At 33.5% G+C, this 24,277-nt stretch overlaps 3 protein-coding genes across 4 annotated transcripts in view; 2 read left to right on the forward strand and 1 right to left on the reverse strand.

Annotated features, from left to right (window-relative positions):
• The window catches only part of LOC130648794 (FAD-linked sulfhydryl oxidase ALR-like), an 80,239-nt gene that overhangs the window by 32,162 nt on the left and 23,800 nt on the right, over positions 1–24,277 (forward strand). For both annotated transcript variants that reach the window (XM_057454889.1, XM_057454888.1), the window contains exon 2: positions 22,827–23,053. In XM_057454889.1, the coding sequence (XP_057310872.1) occupies positions 22,827–23,053 (227 nt within the window). The remainder of the gene's footprint in view (positions 1–22,826; positions 23,054–24,277) is intronic.
• Positions 1,047–7,221, forward strand: LOC130648788 (uncharacterized). Its single transcript, XM_057454883.1, has 2 exons — positions 1,047–1,427; positions 1,520–7,221. The coding sequence occupies exons 1-2, from the start codon at positions 1,300–1,302 to the stop codon at positions 3,864–3,866; spliced, it is 2,475 nt and encodes an 824-aa protein (XP_057310866.1). The 5' UTR covers positions 1,047–1,299; the 3' UTR covers positions 3,867–7,221.
• On the reverse strand, positions 3,925–5,780 carry LOC130648789 (uncharacterized). The gene is made up of 2 exons (XM_057454884.1): positions 5,650–5,780; positions 3,925–5,482 (listed from the first exon to the last, which is right to left on the reverse strand). Exons 1-2 carry the CDS (start codon positions 5,778–5,780, stop codon positions 3,925–3,927), a joined length of 1,689 nt encoding a protein of 562 aa, XP_057310867.1.

Here is a 24,277-nt window from a genome sequence, read left to right on the forward strand (position 1 = left end):
CATTCCTCCTTTCACATGTAAATAATACCTAAATTCCATATATATAAGTGGGTGAAGGATTATGGCTTATACATGTTCTAAACCACTATAATCAATATTATTATACTATGTATTATTATACTATATTATGTTTTAAATTGTTACTGTTTTTATTATATTTGCTCATTCCATGTATAACTGGTAGTTACGCATATTTTTATTTTAACGCAAGTATAAGTCAGTGCTGTACATACTATATTTTGGGTGAAAATATTGGGTTTACAGCATGAAGCATACTGCCTTAGTCTATAAATTTTTATTATGTCTATATTAGTGGAAGTCAATCAATTTTTCTAATAAACTATCGCTTGCTTTTATTTGGTATCCTTAATAAACAAAATATAGATCCAGGTGAAAAAAATTAGTCTTATGGAGCTGGTGATACGTTTTACATAATAGTAAGCTTGTCTTGTGAAGCCAGATAGTTATTAAGTGAATTTCATGACCGTTTACCTGGAATTTTTACTTGTTATAAGATGCTTGTTTTTTGTTTTAAACTTGTTTATAGTTAACTCCCTGGATGTATGTTATCTGTGAAAATTTCTGGCTTACGCAACAGTATTTTCAGTTTTATTTTGTCGTAAGCCCGTTTTTTCACTTCATCGTATTGTTTATTACTCCACTAATAATATACACTGATCTTGACATTCTCTCAAATTTTTGAAATTGCTTCAAGTAAATACACAACTTTCCGGTTTCGGAAAATAAAAAAAAATCATAATGGTAGCTTCTTGGAAGGTAAACACGAAAAACGGTGAATTTTACATAACTATGAAAATCTCAAAAAAAGAGTTAAACTTGTCAACAACTATATAAAACCTATACAAATATCGACAAAGGAAAGATTGAACTTGGTATTTCAATAAAAAAACACTAAGAAACATTATTTTTGTGCGTTTTTGAAGGAAAAATCTTGATTGTAACCGCTAAAAATTATGTTTACATGTGATATTTATCCATTTTTTTATTTTCTCACTCATATAAATCTTGTTCTACTTAATTATAACGTGAAAGGAACTAATGGTGCTTTAATTTTTTTTTGTTAAAGACCAATGCAAGTATCAAAAATCTCTCTTACTTTACACTGGCGTATCAATGATTTTTAACCTTTGCGGCTGTCGCTTTTCAAAACAAAATAAGATTTCGATTGCGCATTTTACATAACCAAAATTATGCCGAAGAGCGAAATGAAAATTTTCAAAACAAACTTTACGTGTGACTCTTTTGAGAATTCACGTGTTAGCTATAAACACTTGCGACATGACTGATGATATAAATTTGGATATGTCCCTAGATAAATTTAAACTGTGGAGTACAAACGCCTTAAAATCTTTTCTACATGTAAGAAACAAAATCACTGATGGATCCTTTGAAGAACTAACTGCCAGGTAATTTTCTGCCAGGTATTTTTTCGTCTATTTACAAACTCAGTAAAAAATTTTCTTTCACTTTCTTATCAGCGTATTTTAAACGATTTCAGAGCTTATGCAGCTTGGTGTGATAACATTGATGTTGACCCTGAACTTGAACAGAGAGAGAGAGACGTTTTGGAGGAGTATCGTAGTAAACTGACGTTGAAAGATACCGTATTTGACGACCCCCTTGTTTTAAAAGACGGGTGGATTGGAGAGCACAGTAAAAGTGGCATTAACTCGTGGCCTTCGTTAAATTATCTTGACATAGCAAACTACATCGGCTTGAAACAGCCTGATTTTCTAAGGTGTATGCAAAGTGATTACAAGCAAGGGAAATCGTTCACATATTTCGCATGTCAGTTTGTTCGTGAGATATTTATAAATACAATAAGCGAAGACTCAAAATATTGTATGTTGAAATGTCGCGTAGTTCCTTCGCAAAGAGTCAACAACAAACCCTACTTTGTTTGGGCAATAATTGTAAAAGATACTCCAAGTCGACCTGGTGGACAAATCATAAGTGCTTATTGCTCGTGTACCGCTGGACTTTATGGTGCATGCAATCATATAACAGCTATGTGTTTCTGCATTGAATACGCAGTAAAAGCGGGCATGACTAATCCTAGCAGGACCAGTACATTATGTACATGGAACGTCCCTTCAGGAACGAAAGTAAATACAAAAGCTGAAGAGATTAGTGAAATACATTTCGATAAACCACACTACATGAAAGATCACGAGGCTAGTCAAAAAATTATCGAAACTAAAGCAAAGTTTAAGTTATTTTCACCATCTGATCCCAGTCGTCTAAAAAAGCTTCAAAATAAAGATAACATCAGAACAGAACTATTCGCAGTTATTAAAGACGACATCAAGGGCAGTACCTTGTGGGAATGTATGGAAGGCATTAGCATATCTAGAGAGGCAGAGAAAATGAACTCAAACAAAACAACTTTGTTAACTTTACCCGCCGAAGCAGAAACGTTTTTAGAAAATAGGAAAATAGACAGCGACCAAAATATTACTTCATTCAAAAAAAGCCTTGTTTATACTGATGAACATATTAGATATCTCAATGAGGCAACAAAAAATCAAAATCAAAGTTCAGAATGGCACAGTCATAGAAAGGGTCGAATCACTGCATCGAATTTCCACAGAGTATTTACAAAAACTACCACACTTCAATCAACAAAAAAAACAGTTTCCGCTGATGCTTTAATTTCGGACCTCATGGGGTATAAAGACAATCCTACAACACATGCATTAAAACATGGAACATCTTTAGAGCCACATGCAAAAAGAAAATATCAACTTTTAAATAAAAAAAAACATAAAAAATTTAAAACACAAGACTCTGGTCTTGTTGTATTGAAGCAATATCCTTATATAGGTGCATCTCCTGATTTGCTTGTAGAATGTGAATGCTGTGGAGCAGGGTTAGTAGAAATAAAATGCCCGTTTTCAATCAAAGATCAAATTCCCACTAGCAATAATCTCTCTTATTTACATGAAGTTACAGACGAATTAGGAGCTAGGGTGACATTAAAAAAGAACACCAGTTACTATTTTCAAATTGAAGGGCAAATGGGTATAACAGGCCGGAGCTACTGTGACTTTTTTGTTTATACCCACCATGGATATTTTCAAGAGAGAATTCCATTTGTTGAAGACTTTTGGACTGCTTTATTAGAAAAACTAGATTTTTTCTGGACGCACTACATAGCACCTGAATTATTACATAAAAATATTATCAATAAAGGTTCAACTATATGTTCTACTTCGAAAAATAGTGAAGATAACGAAAACCAAAAGAAAAATGAGTACACCACTTCCATAAATAATGTAAATATCATTCCTATAGCATCTTCAACATCTAACTTAATTATTGGAGAAACTCCAAAAAGAAAAATGAAAAAATCAGAGCCTACATTTCAAACGCATGTTAACAATAAAATAACAGTGGATTGCAATAAAATAAAAGTAGAACCTCCTAATTCAAAAGTAAAAACTAATACAATGTTAACATCACCAGTGGATTTTGTTATTGCAGCAAAAGAAACAATATCAACTAATACAAGTGTCATAAATGTAAACAACAAAAAAACGATTAAAAAGAATCTCACTAAACTATTACCAACAAAAATTGTAAATGTAACAGATGAGCAGTGCACAAAGAAAAGAAAGAACAAAGATAACTGTGACAACAAAATCACCAGCAAGGCACCTAAAGTGGAAAATAAATATTACTGTGGATTGTGCAAAAAAGAACTCCCATATGCACCTAAATCATTTGACGAAAACAGTATTGGTTGTGATAAATGTCCACTATGGTATCACTTTTTCTGTGTTCAAATAAAATCAGAGAATGTTCCACCTAAAGATGAAGAGTGGTTTTGTCCAAATTGTAAATAAATTCTAAAACAATGTGTATATATATACGTTATATAGCTAGGTTATTTATTATATATATTTACTTTCCATATATCGGCTTTTTGAGGTTACATAAGGCTGCACAAATTATAATGATGTCACATAAGTGACATAAAAGAGTTATAGGAACTTCTTTTGCAATGAGGTGAAACTTTTTCAAACGAGAAATAACTTGTTCAACCAGAATTCGCAACTTTGCAATTTTAGTGGTTTTTCTAACATCTGCTTGTGACATTTGGCTCTGACCTCTTTTACCTGGTGGAACAATTATATTGATACAGCGAGCTGCACATTCATCAGCAATATTGAATCCTTTATCAACCATTACATCTGTATATGGTTCAACAAAGTCTAAGTATCCAGATTGTATTGTTAATTCTTTGTCAGAAATGCAACCACTATATGCTTTGGATATAAATGCTATATGAGAATTAGGTAAAACTACAACCAATATTTTAGCAGTGTTATGGTGCTTGTAACTAGACCAGGTTTGCCGTTGTGCTATATGATTTTTGGGGGTCTGAATGAATATTTCAGTACCATCAGCTATTGAATGAAGATTTTGAACATCTCTGAATCTTGGAGGTCTTGTAGCAGCAATATGTTCATAATCAGGAAAGTAAACAAATGATTTCAATACACTTGCTGTTGCTTTTACCCAAGTTGCAAATATGCGACTAGATATAGTAGCAGAAATACCAAATCTTTGAGCTAAATCTTGCCCTAATAATCCAAGCCTAATTTTCATTAGCATTAACAGGAACTCATCTTTGACACATAACTTTGATTTAGGACCAGATTTATTTGGTGTCCTTTTATATTTTCTAACTAGGGTAATATTGGTTTCTTTAAGTCCTCTCCATTTACGTTTGACATATGGTGTAATATACGAACATAGTTTATCGAATAATATTCTGGAAGTAATTTCAGTATAAAACATAACATCTTCATCAGAATTTAATAGCAGCTCATTAACAGGTTTCTTGCATGTACAGTTTTTTACTTTCTCTTCCAGCTGTTTATTCATCCTGTTGAGAATGTTGACCTTGTTAAGAAGAGCTTTAATAGTCAGCTGCAACAGTAACTTTTCCTGTTTATGTTGTGACGGGGCATTTTCAACAGTGCGACATTTTGCAAAAATACAGAAAAATGGTAAATAACTACTCAAAAACAGGAACATTTTGAACAGGTAGAAATAACTATGTGAAATAATTGGAAGACTATAAACAGAATTTATTAAATGTGCTTCCTTCTTGGTGAATTCTATTAGTGATGCAATCTGTAACTCTGTAACATATTTCTCCTTTGCATTTTTTAATGTGGAAACAGCAACTTGTAAAGGGGATTCCATTTTATGTGAAGATTTTATCTGACGCATAACTGTCTCAGCTTTTTGCTTACAATTGTAACCCATATGCAATGATGGAAATGGGTGACTATCAGTAGGACTTTGTGAAACAAAGTGTTTGGAACATACTCTAGAAGACTTTCCTGGAGACCACAACTTGTTCCTTTTTACTGCATCCATACGATTTATCATCTGTAGCCAGATTTTCCTCATCATACAATCCTTCTTCTCAGTTGGAAATGGAAACAATCTATTAAAAATAAAAGTTTATATGCATTATGGCTATGCAGCTTTAGTAGCTCTAGCTAGCTGCTATACATTAGCTGTAGCTAGAATAGAAATAAAACACTCCTTTTCCTTCAACTTCAATCAGTTTCTTTCAATAAAATACTAAAAATGTATGTAAAAAATGCTTACGTAAAAGGTGGTTCGCAAGAACATTGACTTTCACTATGACATACTTTATGAACGTTGCATATTGATTTACGCCATTTTGTTAATAAATAATCGCCATTATTACATCCTGTTACGGCACAGTGTCGAGACATTACAGCTAATTTGATGAACTTTCGATTAGAGTATCAATTTTCCAATATTGCTAAATGTTTTTGACAGGGTTTTAAAGTTTGGTCTTCTGGTGAAATGCAGTGTTTACCTACCAAAATTCTACCATTATGAATTTCGTCATTTATGAAGATGCGCGCGCATGATTTTTTGAAACCGGAAAGTTGTGTATTAGATATATCTATATATTCAATATTATGTATAAAAAACTAAATCTATATGGAAATACAAGGCTATAAATTTCACTGTTAACAATACAAGAGCAACTTATAAAGATACAAATTTTAATTTTCATTAATTTTTTAAATTTAAACTTAGGCATGAAAGTGAGCCTAATTCATGCACTTTAATGTTAAAAAACTGTGAAAAAAAAATTAAAATGTCGCACAATTTTTAAACACGTTCAAAGAAAAGCTGCACGTTCCAGAAAGTAACCATTACAAACCAGATTTAAACTCCACATGAACTGTTCAGTTGGGCAAAAGAGAACATAAAAGGTCTCAAAGGTTATGTCATCTAGATATTTCAGTGTTGCTATGATCCTGGCTTTCGAAGTACAGGTTCGAAGTGACATCTTCAAGCCTATCAATAAGGGATGAGCGATCGCTCTGGTGCATTCTGAGAAAGGGGATAATAGCTGAGCTATTAACTGTTCCCTGGTTTACAAAATGTATGGCTAGCTAAGCGATCTTGATTTCCAAACTTAGCAGTCTAATTTTTTTTCTAATTCGTTTTTTCATTAAGATTAACATGGAACATACAGTTGACTCTCTCTATCTCGAACTCGCAAGGGACCAGAAAATTTGTTCGAGATAGAGAAAGTTCGAGATAGAGAAAAATTGACAAAAATTGGATTTTTTCGTAAATTTGTCCAGCCAACCATCGGAAGCCTTGAAACTTGAACAATCAAAGTTTTTAGCAAAACTGAGTGCCTTTTCTTTTATCAAATTGCCATCGATCGGAATGTTTTGGCTTCTTTGAACAGTAAACCATTTGAAAACAGCCTTGTCTATCTGCTCATAATCACAGCCTCGAACCTTTTTCGAACCAGACGCGGTTTTTTGTTCTTCCAAGCTTTGTAGGATCTTATGTTTTTTTTTCATCCAAGTTGAAATTGTATTTTTGGGGATCCCGTATTTTTCTGCTGCCTCCTTGTTTGACATTCCTTTCTCGATTTCCCGAATTATTTGACATTTTTGAATTAAAGAAACGTTATTGAGTTTTCTTTTTAAAGCCGACATCTTCACCTCAAGAAGGTTTCTGGTTCAAAACACTGTAAACAATGTTTTGTGAGTGACTTTAGAATTCGAACGTCAAACATTTTCGTTCGAAAATGGAACATTTTAATTCGATTTTTAGTGTAAATAGGTTCTTAAATCCGGAAAAGTTCGAGATAGAGAGAGAAACAGTCAGACGGGACCGAGATTTTGGTTCGAGATAGAGAGGTATTCGAGATAGAGAGGTTCGAGATAAAGAGAGGAAAATAGCTTAGAGCCTACACAAATGTCCAAGGGACCGAGACTTTGGTTCGAGATAGAGAGATGTTCGAGATAGAGGGTAGTCGAGATAGAGAGAGTCAACTGTACCTAAGTAAAGAAAAGTTTGCGCAAGAAAAGATTGCGGAAATAAAGATTGGGAATTCATGGTTGAAAAAATCGTAAATTGCGAAACTAAAGATTGCGAATTGGTGATACAAGCATCAAATGCGGAATTAAAGATTGCGAACTGGTATTGTGTCATTGCGAATTGAAGCAATGATCTATGAATCTTTCCACGAAATCGCTTAATAAATTTTTTCATCTTGGTCATTAAGATTTACTTTAAAAATTTCTTTTGATGCAACTAAATAACAGGAATTCCCCTGTAAACCTTCATATAGCAATACAGCAACAGAAGTAACTCGTCTTTTTCTTGGAAATGGACAAAATTAGATTGCAATTTTTTTTTCTTTTAATGGCGGAGGAAAAGATTGTGAATTGCTACATCTGGTTAGAAATTGCAGAAGAAAAGTTTGCTAATTTTAGCGAAATTTCCAATCTTTTTGTCCGCAATATTTTCTTGCGCAAAAATTTCTTCCCTCAAGGTATATTAGTTTCGAAATTAAAAAATAAATTTAAATGCAATAATGCCAACGATGTAAATAAATTGTTTCATCCCTGTCTTTCATCCCTGTCCGTGTTCATCTCCGCACCAGTAAAGGGTTGCATGGCTAGGTATCAGCTGCAATCCGCTGTTACATAAAACGAAAGGGCCGTGTTGATGATATATCTTGTCTACGTAATTCTTATGAGTCTAGAGTCGGTAGATTAGCTAGGATGTACAGGTTGGTTTTAAAAAGGCTTTTGTTTGTTAATTTATTCACAATAGAACAAAAATTATTGTTTTTTCCAGGGTGCGTGATCATTACGTTTCTTAGGAGAGTATAATCGTTGGGATTTTGATTGTTACTTACTTCAGGTTTGAAAACATTTGAAGCGCTGGTATGCGTTCGTGTTATGGAGAAAAATAAAATAACCCTGTCAATTCATGTCAGCATACAGATTGCTCCAGAATGTTTGTTTTCGCTGCCCTAATAGCAAGAGGCTTTAAAAACGGTCTACTGATTCTTCCTCTGGGAGTAGAGACTAAGACATGATCTTTGTATTTCCTGTTAGCTAAAAGCAACCCCCCCCCCCCACTTTTTTACTAAGTAATAATTTTTTGTTTTCTGCCATTAATCACTGCATGAAAATTGATGTTATCCAACCAGAGAATCTGCAAGCTATCTCGCTATTTATAGCCGTTTTACGTGTTTTTTGACTCTAAGTATGCGTTGGCTTCCGGGGCCTTCGCCCCTGGACCCCACCAGGGGGCTTACAGCGCCCCCTGGAACCCAGCTGTTTCGGCAACTCGCTTTGCTCGTTGATTGTCACTAAAATCTCAAAATCTACCACTATGCCTAAGCCCCCCCCCCCACTTTGGAAATTGTGGCGCCGCCCCTGATTATAATGATATTTTAATTTTAATCCCCAGATTAAAGAATATAACGTGCCGACCCCTGAAGTGCCTCTAAATTGGCTTCACCAACCTCATTTTCGTTGTAGATCGGAAAATTTTGCCAGCCTTCTATGGAAGCAGAAAGTCACATGATATACCAAGTTTATCCAATGATATTACTAAGTTTATCAAATGGTAAACCCGGTATATTAAATGATATACTAGCTATACCATACGATAAACCCAGATTATCATTAGAATCAGCTGGAAACTAGGCACATCACCACCATATTTTTCTCAGGTTTAAAGCAAATGCGATATCTTTGTTTATTGTCTTGCTGTCACAGTCACGTCAGACCATAGAGATATAATAAACATCTCTATTTATGGTCAGACCATACATTGCATAGCCGCAATGGCAAACGTTACGAAGAAGTATAATAAGCATTTTGCCGCAAAAATTATTCTTACGATAACTTTTCTCGTAACATTAAATGTCCAGCACGTGTTTACTTCACTTTCTAACATAGCTGTGCGTTCAAATAGTGGCAGTATTTCTAATAAAAAGAGGGGTGCAAAGAATTGCGAACATTTGCTAGGGAACTTCATTACTAGGGAATGTCATTTTTGTATACTTTGAACATTTGCAGTCTGTGGTTTATGCCACTGATTTTGAAAATGATCGCAAATCGCTAAAAGCTGCATCCAATACAATTCACCATACACGAAGCTGAACGACTCAGCCTTAATTAGATATAATTAGATATATTACAGAGTTAAATCGAGAATTTCCTAATTCTGGTGCTGGAGAGGTAGTTTCTCATTTATCCAATAATCCAAATGGACCGATAATTGTCCAAAGGGACTGATGTGCAAGGTTGCTTAGTCACATAGACCCAGTTGGAACAGCAAGGAAATGGACTCAAGCAATTCACAGAAGACAATTCAGTGTACCAACACCCAATTCATTATAGCATGTTGATTCCAATCATTGGTCAGGTAGAAATATATTATTAATAGCGTTTTGTCTATATATAAATATATATAGCATATAAACATACAATTACGCACACGTACAATTACGGACACTTGTGTAAAGTTTTCCATCAGAACCTCGTATTTCCAACATCATTTCGTCTCTCTTCTCGAACTTAAGGCCATATCAGAACATGATTTTCATTGGATTTGCCTTGCTGTTTCATTACACAACAATGGATTTAAAAAACTCACTTTTTTCGCTGATTTTTAATCGTGCTCAACAAACTCAATAACAAATCTTTTTATCTCTTTTTAATCGAAGTAATTATTTTAATTTTTATTGTTTGTTTATTGTATAATAGCTATACTAACATAATAAATGTACATGATAGACTTTTAGTGACCATGCGTATGTTTTTCAACCTCTGTGTTCGTAATTGAACGCATATGTCCATAATTGAACTCAACCAGTTCTCTGCAAAGAATGAGTTATTGTGACTGGTAAGGGTCTAGCAATGTTCGGAAAAATAATTTCAACGTATAGCCAATAGATAAATCTCCTATTTCCAGCCATTGGTTCATTATTTCGATGGATTTTGTGATTGTAAGACGTCAGCGACTATAAAAGTGTCCGCTAGCTAGCTTGAATAGTGAATATACAAACTTGCATGGGCACAAACATTTGCAATTTTGTGAAATTTTTAGTCTTTTTACAAATGTTTTTGCTTTTTGAAAATTTATTCATTATATATATAGTTTGACATTCTCTATAAATGAAAGTTTTATGCCCTAAATTCAGACTTCCAGACATCATTTTCACTATTTTCATACCATTTTCCAAATTTCAAATCATTCTAATTTGCTTGTGGCAATTCTATCCCATTTCTTGTTTTTACAGAAAGGGACAAAACAGAGAATTACCAGTTTTTTTTCATTGATTTTTTTTATCTGAATAATGTAACCATACTTTAGAATCTTTTTTACTTCCATTTATAATATCATTTTTTTATTTTCGTCTTATACCTGCTCTAACATGTTTCTATGCTTCAAGAGATTTACAATCATTTGTTACGGCAATTCTTGGATTTGGCTTCCACAGTCGTGTTAGAGCTGATGGTGGATCAAGATTCAACCATTTGTCGACATAGATGAATATGATAAATGGGGAAAATCGTGTCAGTTTAATGCATGGTAGATCAGTGCATAACTAGCGCATTGGACGTTTGTGGAGAGATGTATATTGTACATGCCTGGATCGGTATTACAAACTTATTCATCACATGGAACATCATAAAGTGCTCGATATCCAGAATAGTGTTCATATGTTTGCTTTACAAAATGTTTATGCACCATTTAAACAGCAAAGCCTTTAATCGTGGACAAAGACCCATAACTCACATGGTATACGAATAGAGCGTTACCAGACACCCTGTCAACTGTAGTATGCAGGGAGTGTCCAGCATCATGATCAAAACAATACTGCCATGAATAATATGTTTCGAAGAAATCTAGCTAGTGTTGATGTTGTAAATCAATTTATTGAGGAAAACGTTTCGGAAGAACCCGATATTAGCTATTAAAATATTGTTGCTGCGATATCCTACACCATTAAAATATGCAAGACTTAACAACAACCGTTAATGTTACCAGACAGTTATCCCAAGGAGGAATTGACATTTATGTTGGGGTTTAGTTGCAGTTGCAGTTTACTTAGAGTAGAGGTAGTGTCATGTGTAAATTTTGGCCAAATTACGAAAGTTAACGTTGCAAAATTTTCCAAGAGCATCGATTAGAAGAAAATAATGTTTGCAAAATTTTCCAAAAGCATCCAATAGCAAAAGTTTATGTTTTCGAATTCTTTTGATGTGGCTCATTTACAAAAGGTAATGTTTGCTAAAAGGCAGCCGTTGCTCCAGTTCTTCATAAATAAAAAAATCGCTATGGCGGACAGTGTATCAAAAAAAGGTAAACATAAAAAAACAAGTCTTGCAAAGCAATGTGCTGCCTGGGGATGTGATAGTAGAGGTTTAGTTGAATTCGAGGGTGAACGTATCACAAGTGCTTTAAGTTTCTTCCAGTTTCCGAAAGATCCTGGTCTTAGAAAAGTGTGGTGTAATCGTATAAAAAGAGTTGATGGAAAAGACAAATTTAAAGGTACTAATTATACTGTTTTATGCGAGAAACATTTTGAAAAATCTGATATAATTCGTCCACCTACCTGGTGGCACATTAAGAAAATTAAAAAAAAGGGAGAAAAACCTATGCTGTTTGAAGCCATGGTAAAACAGCAGGGATGTAAACGGAAACCTGTCAACAGACCCTCTCCCCGCAAGAAATTTAGAAACTCGCAAAGCAAAATCGAAGCATTGCAGAAGGAAAATGAATAACTTAAAAATGATTTGTTGCACAGAACTGTATCAACAAAATATGAATTTGTTGAACATGTGCTTTTGTCAGACGGAGCATGTAACCACTACACTGGTTTACCAAATGTTAAAGTTTTCAAAAGCATACTAATATTTTTGAACGCTGGTGGATGGAGAAAATGTAGTATTATACAACAACCAACAGGTCAAAGGTGATTCACAGAGAGGGAGACCCCGAATGCTATCCACTTTAGAAAGTTTTTTGTTGACCCTGGTACGCATTAGAAGCATTATTAGACCCTGGTACGCATTTTCATGTGCATTATAGACTGTGTCGAATTCAAAATTGCAGTGCCTGCTTCACTTGTTGCCCATAAATTGATGTAAAAAATTACAAAAGTCACACTACAGTAAAAGTTCTGGTTGGAATTGCAGTCGCTTCACTTTTATATCCTCAGCCTTTACTGGGAGCATCTATTCTATCTCTGGACTGCAAAACATTCCACACGCAGGGCTTTGGAGGGCAAGCGTTAATTGCCGGTACCATAGATAGGCCATCTACTACCCTCTTGGCTAAAAGTTTCATCATGGCATATGCATGAGAACATGTCCCACAACGTCCAGCTGGACACTGACAGTTCGCAAACTCAATATTGGAGGATTTTTTCTCTATGGCTGAAAAAACCCATCTATTTGCTTTTTTCAAACTAGCTACAGCTACACCCTTCAAACAAAACATTGTTTCATCTTCTTTAACATATATTGTATCAGTATCTAAAAATTCTCTTTGAGGAATTGTTCGCCACGTATAAAATGTTTCTTTATTTTTGTTGAATTTTTACAAAATGTTTAATTGACATATTCATGATAATTTTGAATATGTTCAACTGTAAAATTTGGCATTCCTTTCAAGGATTTCGACCAACCTGTTAAGTCAGTTGGGTTTGACATGTCAGCTTTGAGTTTCAAAGGGACTAATAGAAGCATTCCCTCTTTCCAGAGCGATTTCAAAATAACTCCCATTTTTTCTGCTTTTTTACGTAGCTAGATTTGGTGTAGGATCTACAATTTTGGTTTCAGTTTATTTTCAAAATAGCTCATAACACGAGCTTGAGCTTCTTTTAAAGTTGTAATACCTTCTAGTGTGTCTCATAGGAATATCATCTTTTTAAATGTTTGACTTTGTGAGTCAAAATCTATATGAATATGTGGGTGACTAATGTCATCTCCTGTTAATGTGATACTTTCATGACTTAAATAAAATCAAGAGAAAATTAAGTAGAAGAAACTATAATATTATGGTGTGCTGTGGCAGTTTTAAATTTTGTACAAAATTTGATGTATATTAATCAGCTGCTAAAAAAATATATAATATCAGTGTGCACTGTTTGGTGAATCTCCCCTTTCTTATACACCATTAAATTTTTAATATTAACATGTTTACCTACTGACTTTTCTTCAAATAGTTCGTTGAAGTCTTCCACAATTATTTCATATTCTCCGTCGTTGTTTTCCATTATAATAAACTGTGCTTGAGTTTTTACAAAAACTACTAAGTCTGTGTAGAGAGTTGTTGCTATTAAAATAGCAGTTTTATTAAAATTTTAAGTTTTAAAAGTAATAAAGTTTGATAGTAGCTACGTCTCCTCTCTTGAAAAAAGTTCGTAAAATGGTAATTAGCAGTGTTTCTCATAAAGTACGGTCATACAATTATGGAGGTAATGAAATTGTCATCACAAAATACGGAGAATTACGAGAAATTATTATTGAGATGATTAATTCTTCATTATTCGTTGCGCGTGATTTTTTAATGTCCCCGTATCGTTGGCGATAATAAAGTATAAAAGATTTGGAGCAACGGCTGCCTCTTTTTCTTGATGAGGCTGAATATTGTGCAATAATTTATGAAAAGGAGTATTCACACATTTAACGCAAAGTTTGACGGCTATATACCATCGCAATCAATTCAGCTCCACTCTCTCATTAAAATTACTGACATACGACACAGTGTAGTTTCAAAAAGGGTCTAACAATAGCTAAAGGAACGAAAGAAGCCGGACGTGTGCAAGCTGAAACACCTACTGGCCAAGGTGGTATGAGTCAGTGTGGCCTCGGGCCTGGTCTTATGTTAAAAATTACGCAAGCGCGCACTTATGCAGGGCCAAATGCTCAAACAGAAAGACCAGGTAGACTGAGATTCAAAATTGCCAAAGACTTTTTGCCAGTAAATACCAGGGGAATTCTAAATTCACTAGAGGTGAATTTGCATGATGTTTACAATAACATGATAGATGTCACTCAATACAATTATATAAAGTGAATTATTTCGTGCGGTATCTTTTAGTTTTCGATTAACTGTGCTTAGCTGCCCACCTCTGAGCTTTCATAATTCTTTCAGGGAGAGCGTGTTCTAGTATTTGATGAGTTTTTATCAGGTGTGTATCCAAGGGGTTGAGATAACTGCAATAAGAAAGAAAATTAATACCCCTTGACCAATCGAGACAAACTACATCGCGAAAACAAGCCACGGTAAACCGGTCTCTCCCGTAAGCAGCTTTTTCAAAGAAAATATTGATATGATATGATATTCTTAGTTGTTATACCTTAAACTGATTGAAATCTAAAAAAAAGTAGTTTTGTAAGTTTATTTATTTGATAAGCATAGTTTTTTTTTTTGATAAAATAAGTTTTGATTTGATATGCAGTAGTTCGATATTCTGAGTTTAATTACCTTAAACCGCGATTTCCATCCCTGGGAAAAAAGGTGATGATAGAAAAAAAATAAAATTTCTTTCAAATAGTTACACTTTTTTTAATCTATTACAAGCTTTGTTTCTCAATCTATTATAATTGTTGTATTTTTTCTGGAATTATTACGCAGGCTTCGAAATATGTTAGTATCTTTCTACATGACCACCACAAAGGGACAAGAAATTATTTCAAATGGATGGCAGAGATTATAGGCATTTTTGACACAATTACTCTAGGGTCAAGTAAACTTCCTTTTTCTGATATATACCGCTTATGGAAGTCTCAAAGGTGATAGAAACATTGAGTATCACTTCCTTATTTCCCTAAGAGCTCAATTCATACTGATAGAGGGAAGAGGGTGGAAGTTCAGACGAATCGTCTGAATGAATGGAAAATGGCGAATCAACAAATGGTGATAACGACGGAAACGCATTTGATGTATTTAGTGATTAGTTTGTATAATTTTAGTAGCCATTTTTAGTAAAAACAACTTAGGCCCCTTTCGTATCCTTTTTCTTTGATTCTGAAAACTTTGCAACATGTTTAAAAAAAGTAAATAATATTACCAATCCGTTAGAATTAATACCCGCGAAAATGTCTTTTAATGCATATCTGCAAAAATAATTACCCGCGAAATGCATTTTTTTTCCAAAAATTAAAAAAAGCGAAAATTAATACCCGCAAAAATTAGTACCATTAAGGTATATGATAAGCAAGGTTTCTTATTTAATAGTATAAGTTTTGATATGCTTAGTTTATCGTATGATATACATAGTATATTATTTGATATACCAAGTTTATTATTTGATATACTTAATATATCATGCATATGTGAATTTTGGCTTTCATAGCCTTCAGCCGACTTGGTAATTTGGATTCATGGGGCTGCAAAAAAAAGTATAAGATAAAAAAACGGACAATAATGTTAACAATTACAATTATTTTAAAGGGAAACAGTTTTAACAAATTTATTTAATTTTTTCGTTCAGAAAGAACAGCAGTAGTACTGTAAAGGAAGAATCTTTCGCTGGAAGAAAGTTTCGCGGTTTTCGGAGCCTTTCCGCGAAAGTTTCTTCCGCGATATTGTCTAAAACGTGTAGTCCGCGAAAGTTTCTTCCGCGATATTGTCTAAAACGTGTAGTCCGCGAAAGTTTTTCCCGCGAATTTTTCTAAAACGTGTTATTTGCGAAAGTTTTTTCCCGCGAAGTTTTTGTAAATTTAGTTCCCAGTGGAGGCTTTTTATGTTAATTGTATTTAACTACTCATTAAAAGCAAAAAACAAGTATCGCTGTCTTAATTGTTTTTTTTTTAATCAGCTGAGTTTATATTGTTTTTTTTTTAATCAGCTGAGTTTATAGAAATGACGTTGAGAAGAAAGGCCTAGAAACTATAACAAAGGTGATAAAGAAGTAGAACAATAATTTTTGTAATTTTTGTCAACGAAAAAATAATTTTCATTCAAAAGGCTGATAAAATTTCGGAATATTGCGAAGACATTATAATCATAGACTAAGAATATTATATAGTATTTTTTTTTTGTGATAAAATAATAACAACATTCATATCCTTTGTTTTGTATTGTTTTTTAATATTTTATTATCGGTCCGCGAAAGTTTTTTCCCGTAAAAAGCTTCCAAATTGCTCGTCCGCGAAAGTTTTTTCCCGCGAAATGCAAAATTTTCGCGGTTCTTCCGAACCGCGAAACTTTCTTCCACCGAAATTTTCTTCCTTTAAAGTATTCATATAAAAAGATTTTTCAAAAAGGTAATACATTTAAAAATTTCCATTTTTTGAGTACAAAGTTCGTTTTTTTGACTTAGTAGATTCGTAATGGTAATGTGGTTTTAATGAAATCACATATCATAAGGACGCTATTATTAATTTATTATTGTCAGCAGTGGAGATACAAAAGTAATTATGGCAAAATTTAGTTTATTCACTGCATGTAAAGAGTGGAGGTTAAGACGCTGATCAAAATAATGTATAGGATCATATTTCTTCAACGAACGCCTGATGATCTCCTGAGGTGTTCGTTGAAGAAATATGATAGAAATATGTAAGGGTTTAAAAATTTTGTTGACATCAGCAAAGAGTTGTAAAAACACAAAAATTTTTTTAGAAATTTGTATACCTGTTGGCTTCATCGTGTAGATCTTGAAACGCTGATCAAGAAAATGTATAGGATCTTGTACTATTGACAAACAATTGTAAAGATATTAGGGTCTGAAGGTTTCTGATGACTACATTAACCCGTCCATTCCGAAACGGACTTGGGGACCCAGGTTTGGGAAAATTACCTAAATTATTCCTAGTTGGTCCCTAGTTACCCACGCGGTGAAAAATCATTGACGTCGCCACCTCGTTTCCAAGTTATTTAGCCTAAAACTTTTGAGTGCACTGAAATGGCTATATTAATTTAGGGTAAGGTATTGACATTAAAAAAGTGTTATTGACATCGCGCCATAACGTCAGAAAATTTAACATATTAGACATGCACTTTTCGGCAACATCAAAGGGAAATGAACACATCCACTTTGTCTGTTACAGACAGATGGACAGACACACACTCTCCGTATTATTATAGAGACTAGACGGTAAGGCCCGTGGAAAAATCCACTTAGGCAGAAGGAAGGACAATGGGAAATATCTGTCATATAATTTTATTGATGTCAGCAAATTTAGTATATTACACACTGCCCTTTATCAAAAAAATAAATCTGAAAATGTCAAAAAATACGTGTGCAAGGTGTAATTCCTAATTTTGCAAAAAATGTTATTAAAATCTTAACAAAATGTCAAATCGCGTTAAATCCCACACACAAAACTTACACAAAATGTAAAAAAACAACAGCTTGCAAGTTGTAAAATCTAGTTGATAGAAATTTACAACAACGACACTTACAAAACTGACAGTAACAACACTTACAGTTACAATACCGACAGTCACAGCATCTTATGTGATTATGTTGAAAACCTTCAATATTTTAATCTGAAGTGTCAAAAAGAAAGGCTTGCAAGGAAAGGCACAAATCTATGAAAATAAGCTCTTTACACATTATAAACATTGTCTTTTCCCTAAATGCTTATACAACAATATCAAAAAGCCATAGTTGGGAAAACATCAAATTTAAATCTCGAAAAATCATTTATTCGGTTGCATACCATCCTAACCGGTTAATTTATGTCTGATGATCCGTACTGCCCTTTACAAAGCATTTTAAACTGAAGTGTTTAAAAAGCAATGAGCAAGGAGTAAATTTGAAATAAACAAAGATCATTTGGAAAACATTGCATACAGTCAATTCTCACAAAAGTTTACAAAAAATGTAAAATAAATCGGTTAAAGAAACAAAAAATCAACAAAAACCAGTTCATTCAGCATGTTGTATATTGCTATTACCCATAAATTTTCCACAATGTTATGAAACACATCAAATTATAGAAAAATCCGTCATTTCAGTGCATACAGTCCTTACAAAATATAAAAAACAGAAATAGTTTTAGTGGGAACATTTAGTATTTTTTTCATCATTACCAAACAATTATTACTACAAAATTTTGTAAAATTCTCAACAAAAACGAAAACGTGAAACCATGAAATTTTCTTCCAGCAAAAATGACATTACATACTTTTACCCAACAAAAGTTTATAATACGAAATAAAAGAAGCCATCAGCTTACACAACAGTTTACAATACAGTGTAATTCTACAAAATCGATTCTTTTAGTATATTGCATGTCTGGTCTATTTCTATAAAATTTAAGAAAAATTCAAATAACAGCACTTTGCAATACAAACAATATAAACGGAAAACCATACCATCCTCTCATAAATTTTTTTAACCCAAAGTCATAAACCTACGTAAATTTCCAATCTAATGGCAATAACCCCTGTAAAAATAACTTTTCACACGTAGGCTGACAAAAGTTTACGGGATGTCAGAAACAAAATAATAAAAAATAACTTTATACACACACTTTAAATTCTACAAAATTTGTTCTACTTGTCATATTGCATGTGATCTCCTTGTAAAAATTGTAGGTAATGTGAAAAAAGAGTCGCACTATCCTAAAAGTTCAAGAAAGATTTTGTAGCTAGCTTGTTACATCATAATTTGTGTTCAAAAAAGAAGAGCAGTTTGACTACTAAGGTAGCTATAAATACCTAAATAAAGAGGAATAGCAACATAACTCATAGGTTAGATCTAACTATGGGATGGAGCCTTGAAGCTAACATTAGCTAAATAACAGTGCTAGAGTACACCCAGATAAATATACTTAAGCTGGGGAGACTTAGCTTCGTCTATAGTTAGCTATTTATGCTTAGTAAAACACATATAAAGGAAAACAAAAGCAATGTAAAATTTATGACATTTGCAGTTAGTTCAACAAACCAAAATTTTCTATTTCGCTAGCTTATTTGTTTGGTAGCTAGCTAACAGCTTTATGTAGCATTTCGAGTTTAAGGACAAAACATTAGTTACGCGGTAAAATATATAGCTCTGATGGATTTTTTTTAAGAACACGATTCTCCTTGACAAATTTAAGTGTGCTACATAAAAACGGAACGTCTAAAAAAAATCAAAGTTCTTACTTTTCTGAATTCCAAGTCACTTGAACTTGAAACTCTAGCATTTATTTTCTACTTCTAGCTTTACTTTACTACTTCTCGCTCCACTCTTCACTTCCGAAGTAACTTATTGTGGTTTCCAACTTCACTTTTTTACTTCTACTTCTACTTTTTCACTTGGACTTTTCTTTCTTTTTCATATACTCTTTTTTTAACACTTTACCTTTTAACTTTTTGCACTTTTTTCAAGACAAAGGGACCGTTATTTTGTTGTTTATGTGTGTCGATGGTAACCCTGTTCCAAATTATATGTTTATTTAATCCACTCTACTTCTCCACTTTGACTTTTCTTGCTTCTAATATCTGCACTTTTTTACGACTAAAATATCGTCTTTGCAAAAGTGACAGACAGACACATGGAACTGGCGTATTATTATATGGATAAATATGCCTCAGGGTCAACATGTCAAAGTTTTTGATAACCTGCTACCTTAGTATAATATGGATAGTCTAACGCAACTATGACGTCGTCATGACCATTGGAATTTTAAATTGCTCTTATTAAACATTAAAGTAAAAATTGAAAAAACACGTTTCTGTTATCTCATAATTCTCGTGCTTTTCAACCGAAAAAAACAATAAAATTTTGACCTCTGTTCTGTCTGTTGATTTTGATGATCCATCATCAGTATTATCATTGTTGGTCGCCCTTCAACTTTCCGTAATTCCGTACATATTATAATTTCTTGTTCTACAAGTAGTCACAAAGTTTAATTAATGACTTGACTTGCAACTTTTGATATTACGTTAAATTTCCCGGCTGTGATCATTGTTAGAACTGGTGCTAAGTTTGTTCACCAGGCAAAAACAGCAACTCTGGTGCAGTGTACAGTAAAGTAACAACATTTCTTAGCCCTTAGAAGCCCTTAGAAGCTTGGGGCACGCGATTTATCGCGCGGATGTTTTTTCTTATTAATAAGCCTGCATCGTCTTGGACCATTTATACTTTGTTAATAGCACTTGAAGTCTTGTTATTATTGTTTAAAACAAACCTATATGGCTGAAAAAATATGTAAAGATTAACTTTAAAAACAGACTTGTTTGTCTGTAATCATTGTCCGAAAAGTCAGCATAACCCCCTAAAATAACACATTTTACAGTTTTCCTAGCTTTGTAGCTCCTTAACTGTTTAAAATGGAGAGAAACAGACAGCGAAAATGGTTAAAATGGGTGCAAAACTACATGGGTACCTACTTTGAGCATTCCTACATAATCAAAACTAAAATTGTAAGGCTGTGAACTTTAAAAAATAGTGCTTCATGCTATTTTTGTTTAATTTTGAAAGTGCTGTAACTTTAGAACCACTTGGGCAGTAAAGTTTAAAATTCAGGTTTGTTTTAGATCCATGAATAGAGCAAGTGTACCAAATTTGAAGAAAATTGTTGATTTAGAATGACCGGTTGTAGATATTAAAATGTATGGTTGCTTCATATAAAATTGATGATTTTTTATAAATATCAAACTGTTTTCAAAAACCTTGTGTTGTTGCGTCACCAAGTTGAAAAGCTGTTTGCAAATAAATCTTCTTTGCCTATTTAATGTAAAATTTTCTACTGGACAGGTCCAAAGCAATTTCTATCTATTACTTTGTTCTGGTTACATATTGATGACTTTCGTGTTGTTGTTGATATTTATACGCTTTCATGTTTTTGTGCAGCTGTAAGAACTTACCTTGTTTTAATTAAGAGCCATTAACTGACTGGTAGCCTTGTTGTAGAGCGTTCGCTTCCAGTGCGGAAGGTCTTGGGTTTAGACCCTCTCCAAGTCATGCCAGAAACTATAAAAGTGTGAATCTGTCCTTCCTGCTTGGCGCTCAGCATGAGAATAGGATTGATATCTTAGGCGGTTGTCCAGTTGAGCCATTGCTGTGCTTGCATGACTTTCAATTGGGAGCTTTAAATGTGTTAGGACCCCCTTTGCAGGACCCTCTTGGAAAGCAGTACCAATAGGAACTGAGGAGACTATACTGGGTAAATAATTTCAAAAATAATTAATTTGTAACAACACCTAGGACAAAAAAATTTCAAAATTTTGAAGTTTAAAATTTAATAATGGCAGGGTAATGGGTAATTGTCAAATCACCTAAAATTTTGTGAAAAATTGAAACCATTTTTCTAATTTTTTCAAATCTGGAATCGGGTGAAAATAACTAACTTCATCTCCTGCATGGGTAACTAGAAACTACCCAGCCGTTTCGATACAGGCAGGTTAATGACGTCATCAAAAAACCTTTAAATCCCCATATCCCTTCAATCGTTTGTCAAAAGCACACCATCCTATGCATTTTCTTAATCAAAATTTCCAGCTCCACAATGGAGGTAACAAATTTCTATAAAAAGCGTTTTGTACCTTGGTGAGACGTTGCTGACATCAGCAAAATTTTTAAACTCTTATACTCCTTAACCCCTGACCAAAACCGCGCTATCTTATACAATTATTTAATCAGCGTTTTAAGCTCCACAAAATACAGGCAATAGCTAAAAAAACATTGTGAAAAAAATGTTTGTGCGTCGACAGGTTATTGCTGACGTCATTAAAATTCAAATGACGTACTTATTCGGAGAAACTTTCGCGAGAGAAACTTTCGCGAGTCCAAAAACTCACGAAATTTTTTGGATAAATTTTCGCGAATCTACAAATTAAAAAATTTTCGCGAGATAAAATTTCGCGAAATCTGAAATTGGAAAGTTTTGGCAAGATAAACTTTCGCGATTTGTAATTTTTTATGTTCTTATAAAAAAACTGGCTTATATTTTTTATGATAGAAAAGTGTTTTTTATTTTCTTTCTAATGGTATGTAAAAACTTCTATTTACAAAATGGGTTCATCGTCAAAATCACAAAAAAGATCAAACAAATTTCTAGGCTCGTATTCTTTCGGCTCCCACGCATCTTTGTCATCGTCTTCTTCGCCAGTAACTCGGTTATAAGCCATACATACATTTATAACATCATCGCTTTTGTTTATTTCTAAGTTTATTCCATTCTCGTTCCCATCGCTAGTTGTCTCTTTTTTTATCGGGAGGGCGAGAAAAGTGGGGGCAAGTCAAGAAATAACTTTTAAAACCAGCAATTTTTTTTAAATATTAGTGGATAAACTTTCGCGAATCACAATTTAGAAAGTTTTTACTGAATAAACTTCGCGAATGGCCATTTTTGAAAGTTTCGCGAGACAAAGTTTCGCAAAAAAGGCCAAAAAAACGTGAAGTTCGCGAAAGTTTCTGTCGCGTAAGTTTCTCCGAATAAAGTATCTATTTCTTTTTTTTTTACGGGTCTTATTGACTACAGTTTTTACATATTCCGAATGTAATAAACTAATATTCTTTCCAGGATCAACAAGAAAATATAAACCTTGACGCAGAAAAAGAGGATAAAAAGATTGAATGTCCTGTGGATAAAGATGCTCTTGGACACTCAACATGGAATTTTCTTCATACTATGGCTGCGTATTATCCAAATGAGCCAACAAATAAACAACAGCACGAAATGAAGCAGTTTATCAAACTGTTTTCAAAATTTTACCCATGTGATCACTGTGCTATACACTTGCAACAGCGGTAAGCGTATTTCCAAGAAATCTTGTTGAAATAATTGTAAGTTTGTTTAATAAAACTTTGAAACAGCAATAGCTTCTGAGGGCAATGATCACTTTTCTATATATTATTATTATTTATTAGTTAATATTTACACAGGATGGCCTAACCAGTTACAAATTGGTACTGTTATCTAATAGGGTCCTCGGTTAAGGCGTAAACAATCTTTTTGGCAACACAAATTAGACTCATTCCAACCTAATGGGCTTAATGAGCGTGAGGTTACTTATAACATACACAACAAACCAATGCTACTCCTCAAGCCTCAAACCACCAAGGTACTACTAGACATATGTTCTAGTTGACAAACAGACAGCGAAGTATCTTCGCCACTGTCACTGCGGTTAGACAGTGTAGTAGTAATCCGCTAAGTGGGGTCAACGGATTTTCATCCAGTGTCCAAAGTACATCCAAAATCACTGCACAAAACAAAAAAACAAAAAATAATAACCTATATATATGTAATAACTTGAAAATCACCATTTTAAAGCTTGAAGGTTGAAAGTGTTTACTGATTAACGAAATACAAACAAACTAGAAGCAGCTGCAAAGGGGTTGCAATACGATTTATTCAGTGATGTGTCGGGCATCCTTTTGTGAAGTTTTATGCTTGAAGCTTTAAAATTTCGTCAGATATTAATAGTTTGGTAGCATGAAAAATTCAAACTTTTTTGCATAATTAATGAAAATGAAATTTAAAAGGAACATAGGGCGTGTAAAATCACTTCTTTTAACTACAAATGTTATGTGATATGGCCACAGAAGTTTGTTTTTGAAAGAAGCTAGCCATGTGAAATTCCAAAATGTCTTCGGATTTTCAAGATATTAGAATATTAACAACATTTGGGAATATTAACAACATAACTTGTTATGTTGTTAATATTCCCAAACATACAGGAACTAATGTTATGGTAGCTAGCTAGCAAGCCAGCCCAGCAAAGTGCAAAAGTTGATAAACAAAATGTAATTTATATAATTTGTCACATGTTGCTGTACTCAAAGATACTCTGTGGTCAGGGTGATTGAAAAGTGGTATAGCTAGCTACATTTAAAGTTTGTGAATAAAGTGACACAGAAATTTTCAAGAGTTGTTTAGTACAAAACAAGTCTAGAAGAGTTTTGTACTAAAATTTTATTTCTCTGGACCATGGAATACTCCATTAGACATTAATGTTTTGCAGAAAAACC

The sequence above is a fragment of the Hydractinia symbiolongicarpus genome, chromosome 7 (assembly GCF_029227915.1).
Source record: "Hydractinia symbiolongicarpus strain clone_291-10 chromosome 7, HSymV2.1, whole genome shotgun sequence".
NCBI classification, from domain to species: Eukaryota; Metazoa; Cnidaria; class Hydrozoa; order Anthoathecata; family Hydractiniidae; genus Hydractinia; species Hydractinia symbiolongicarpus.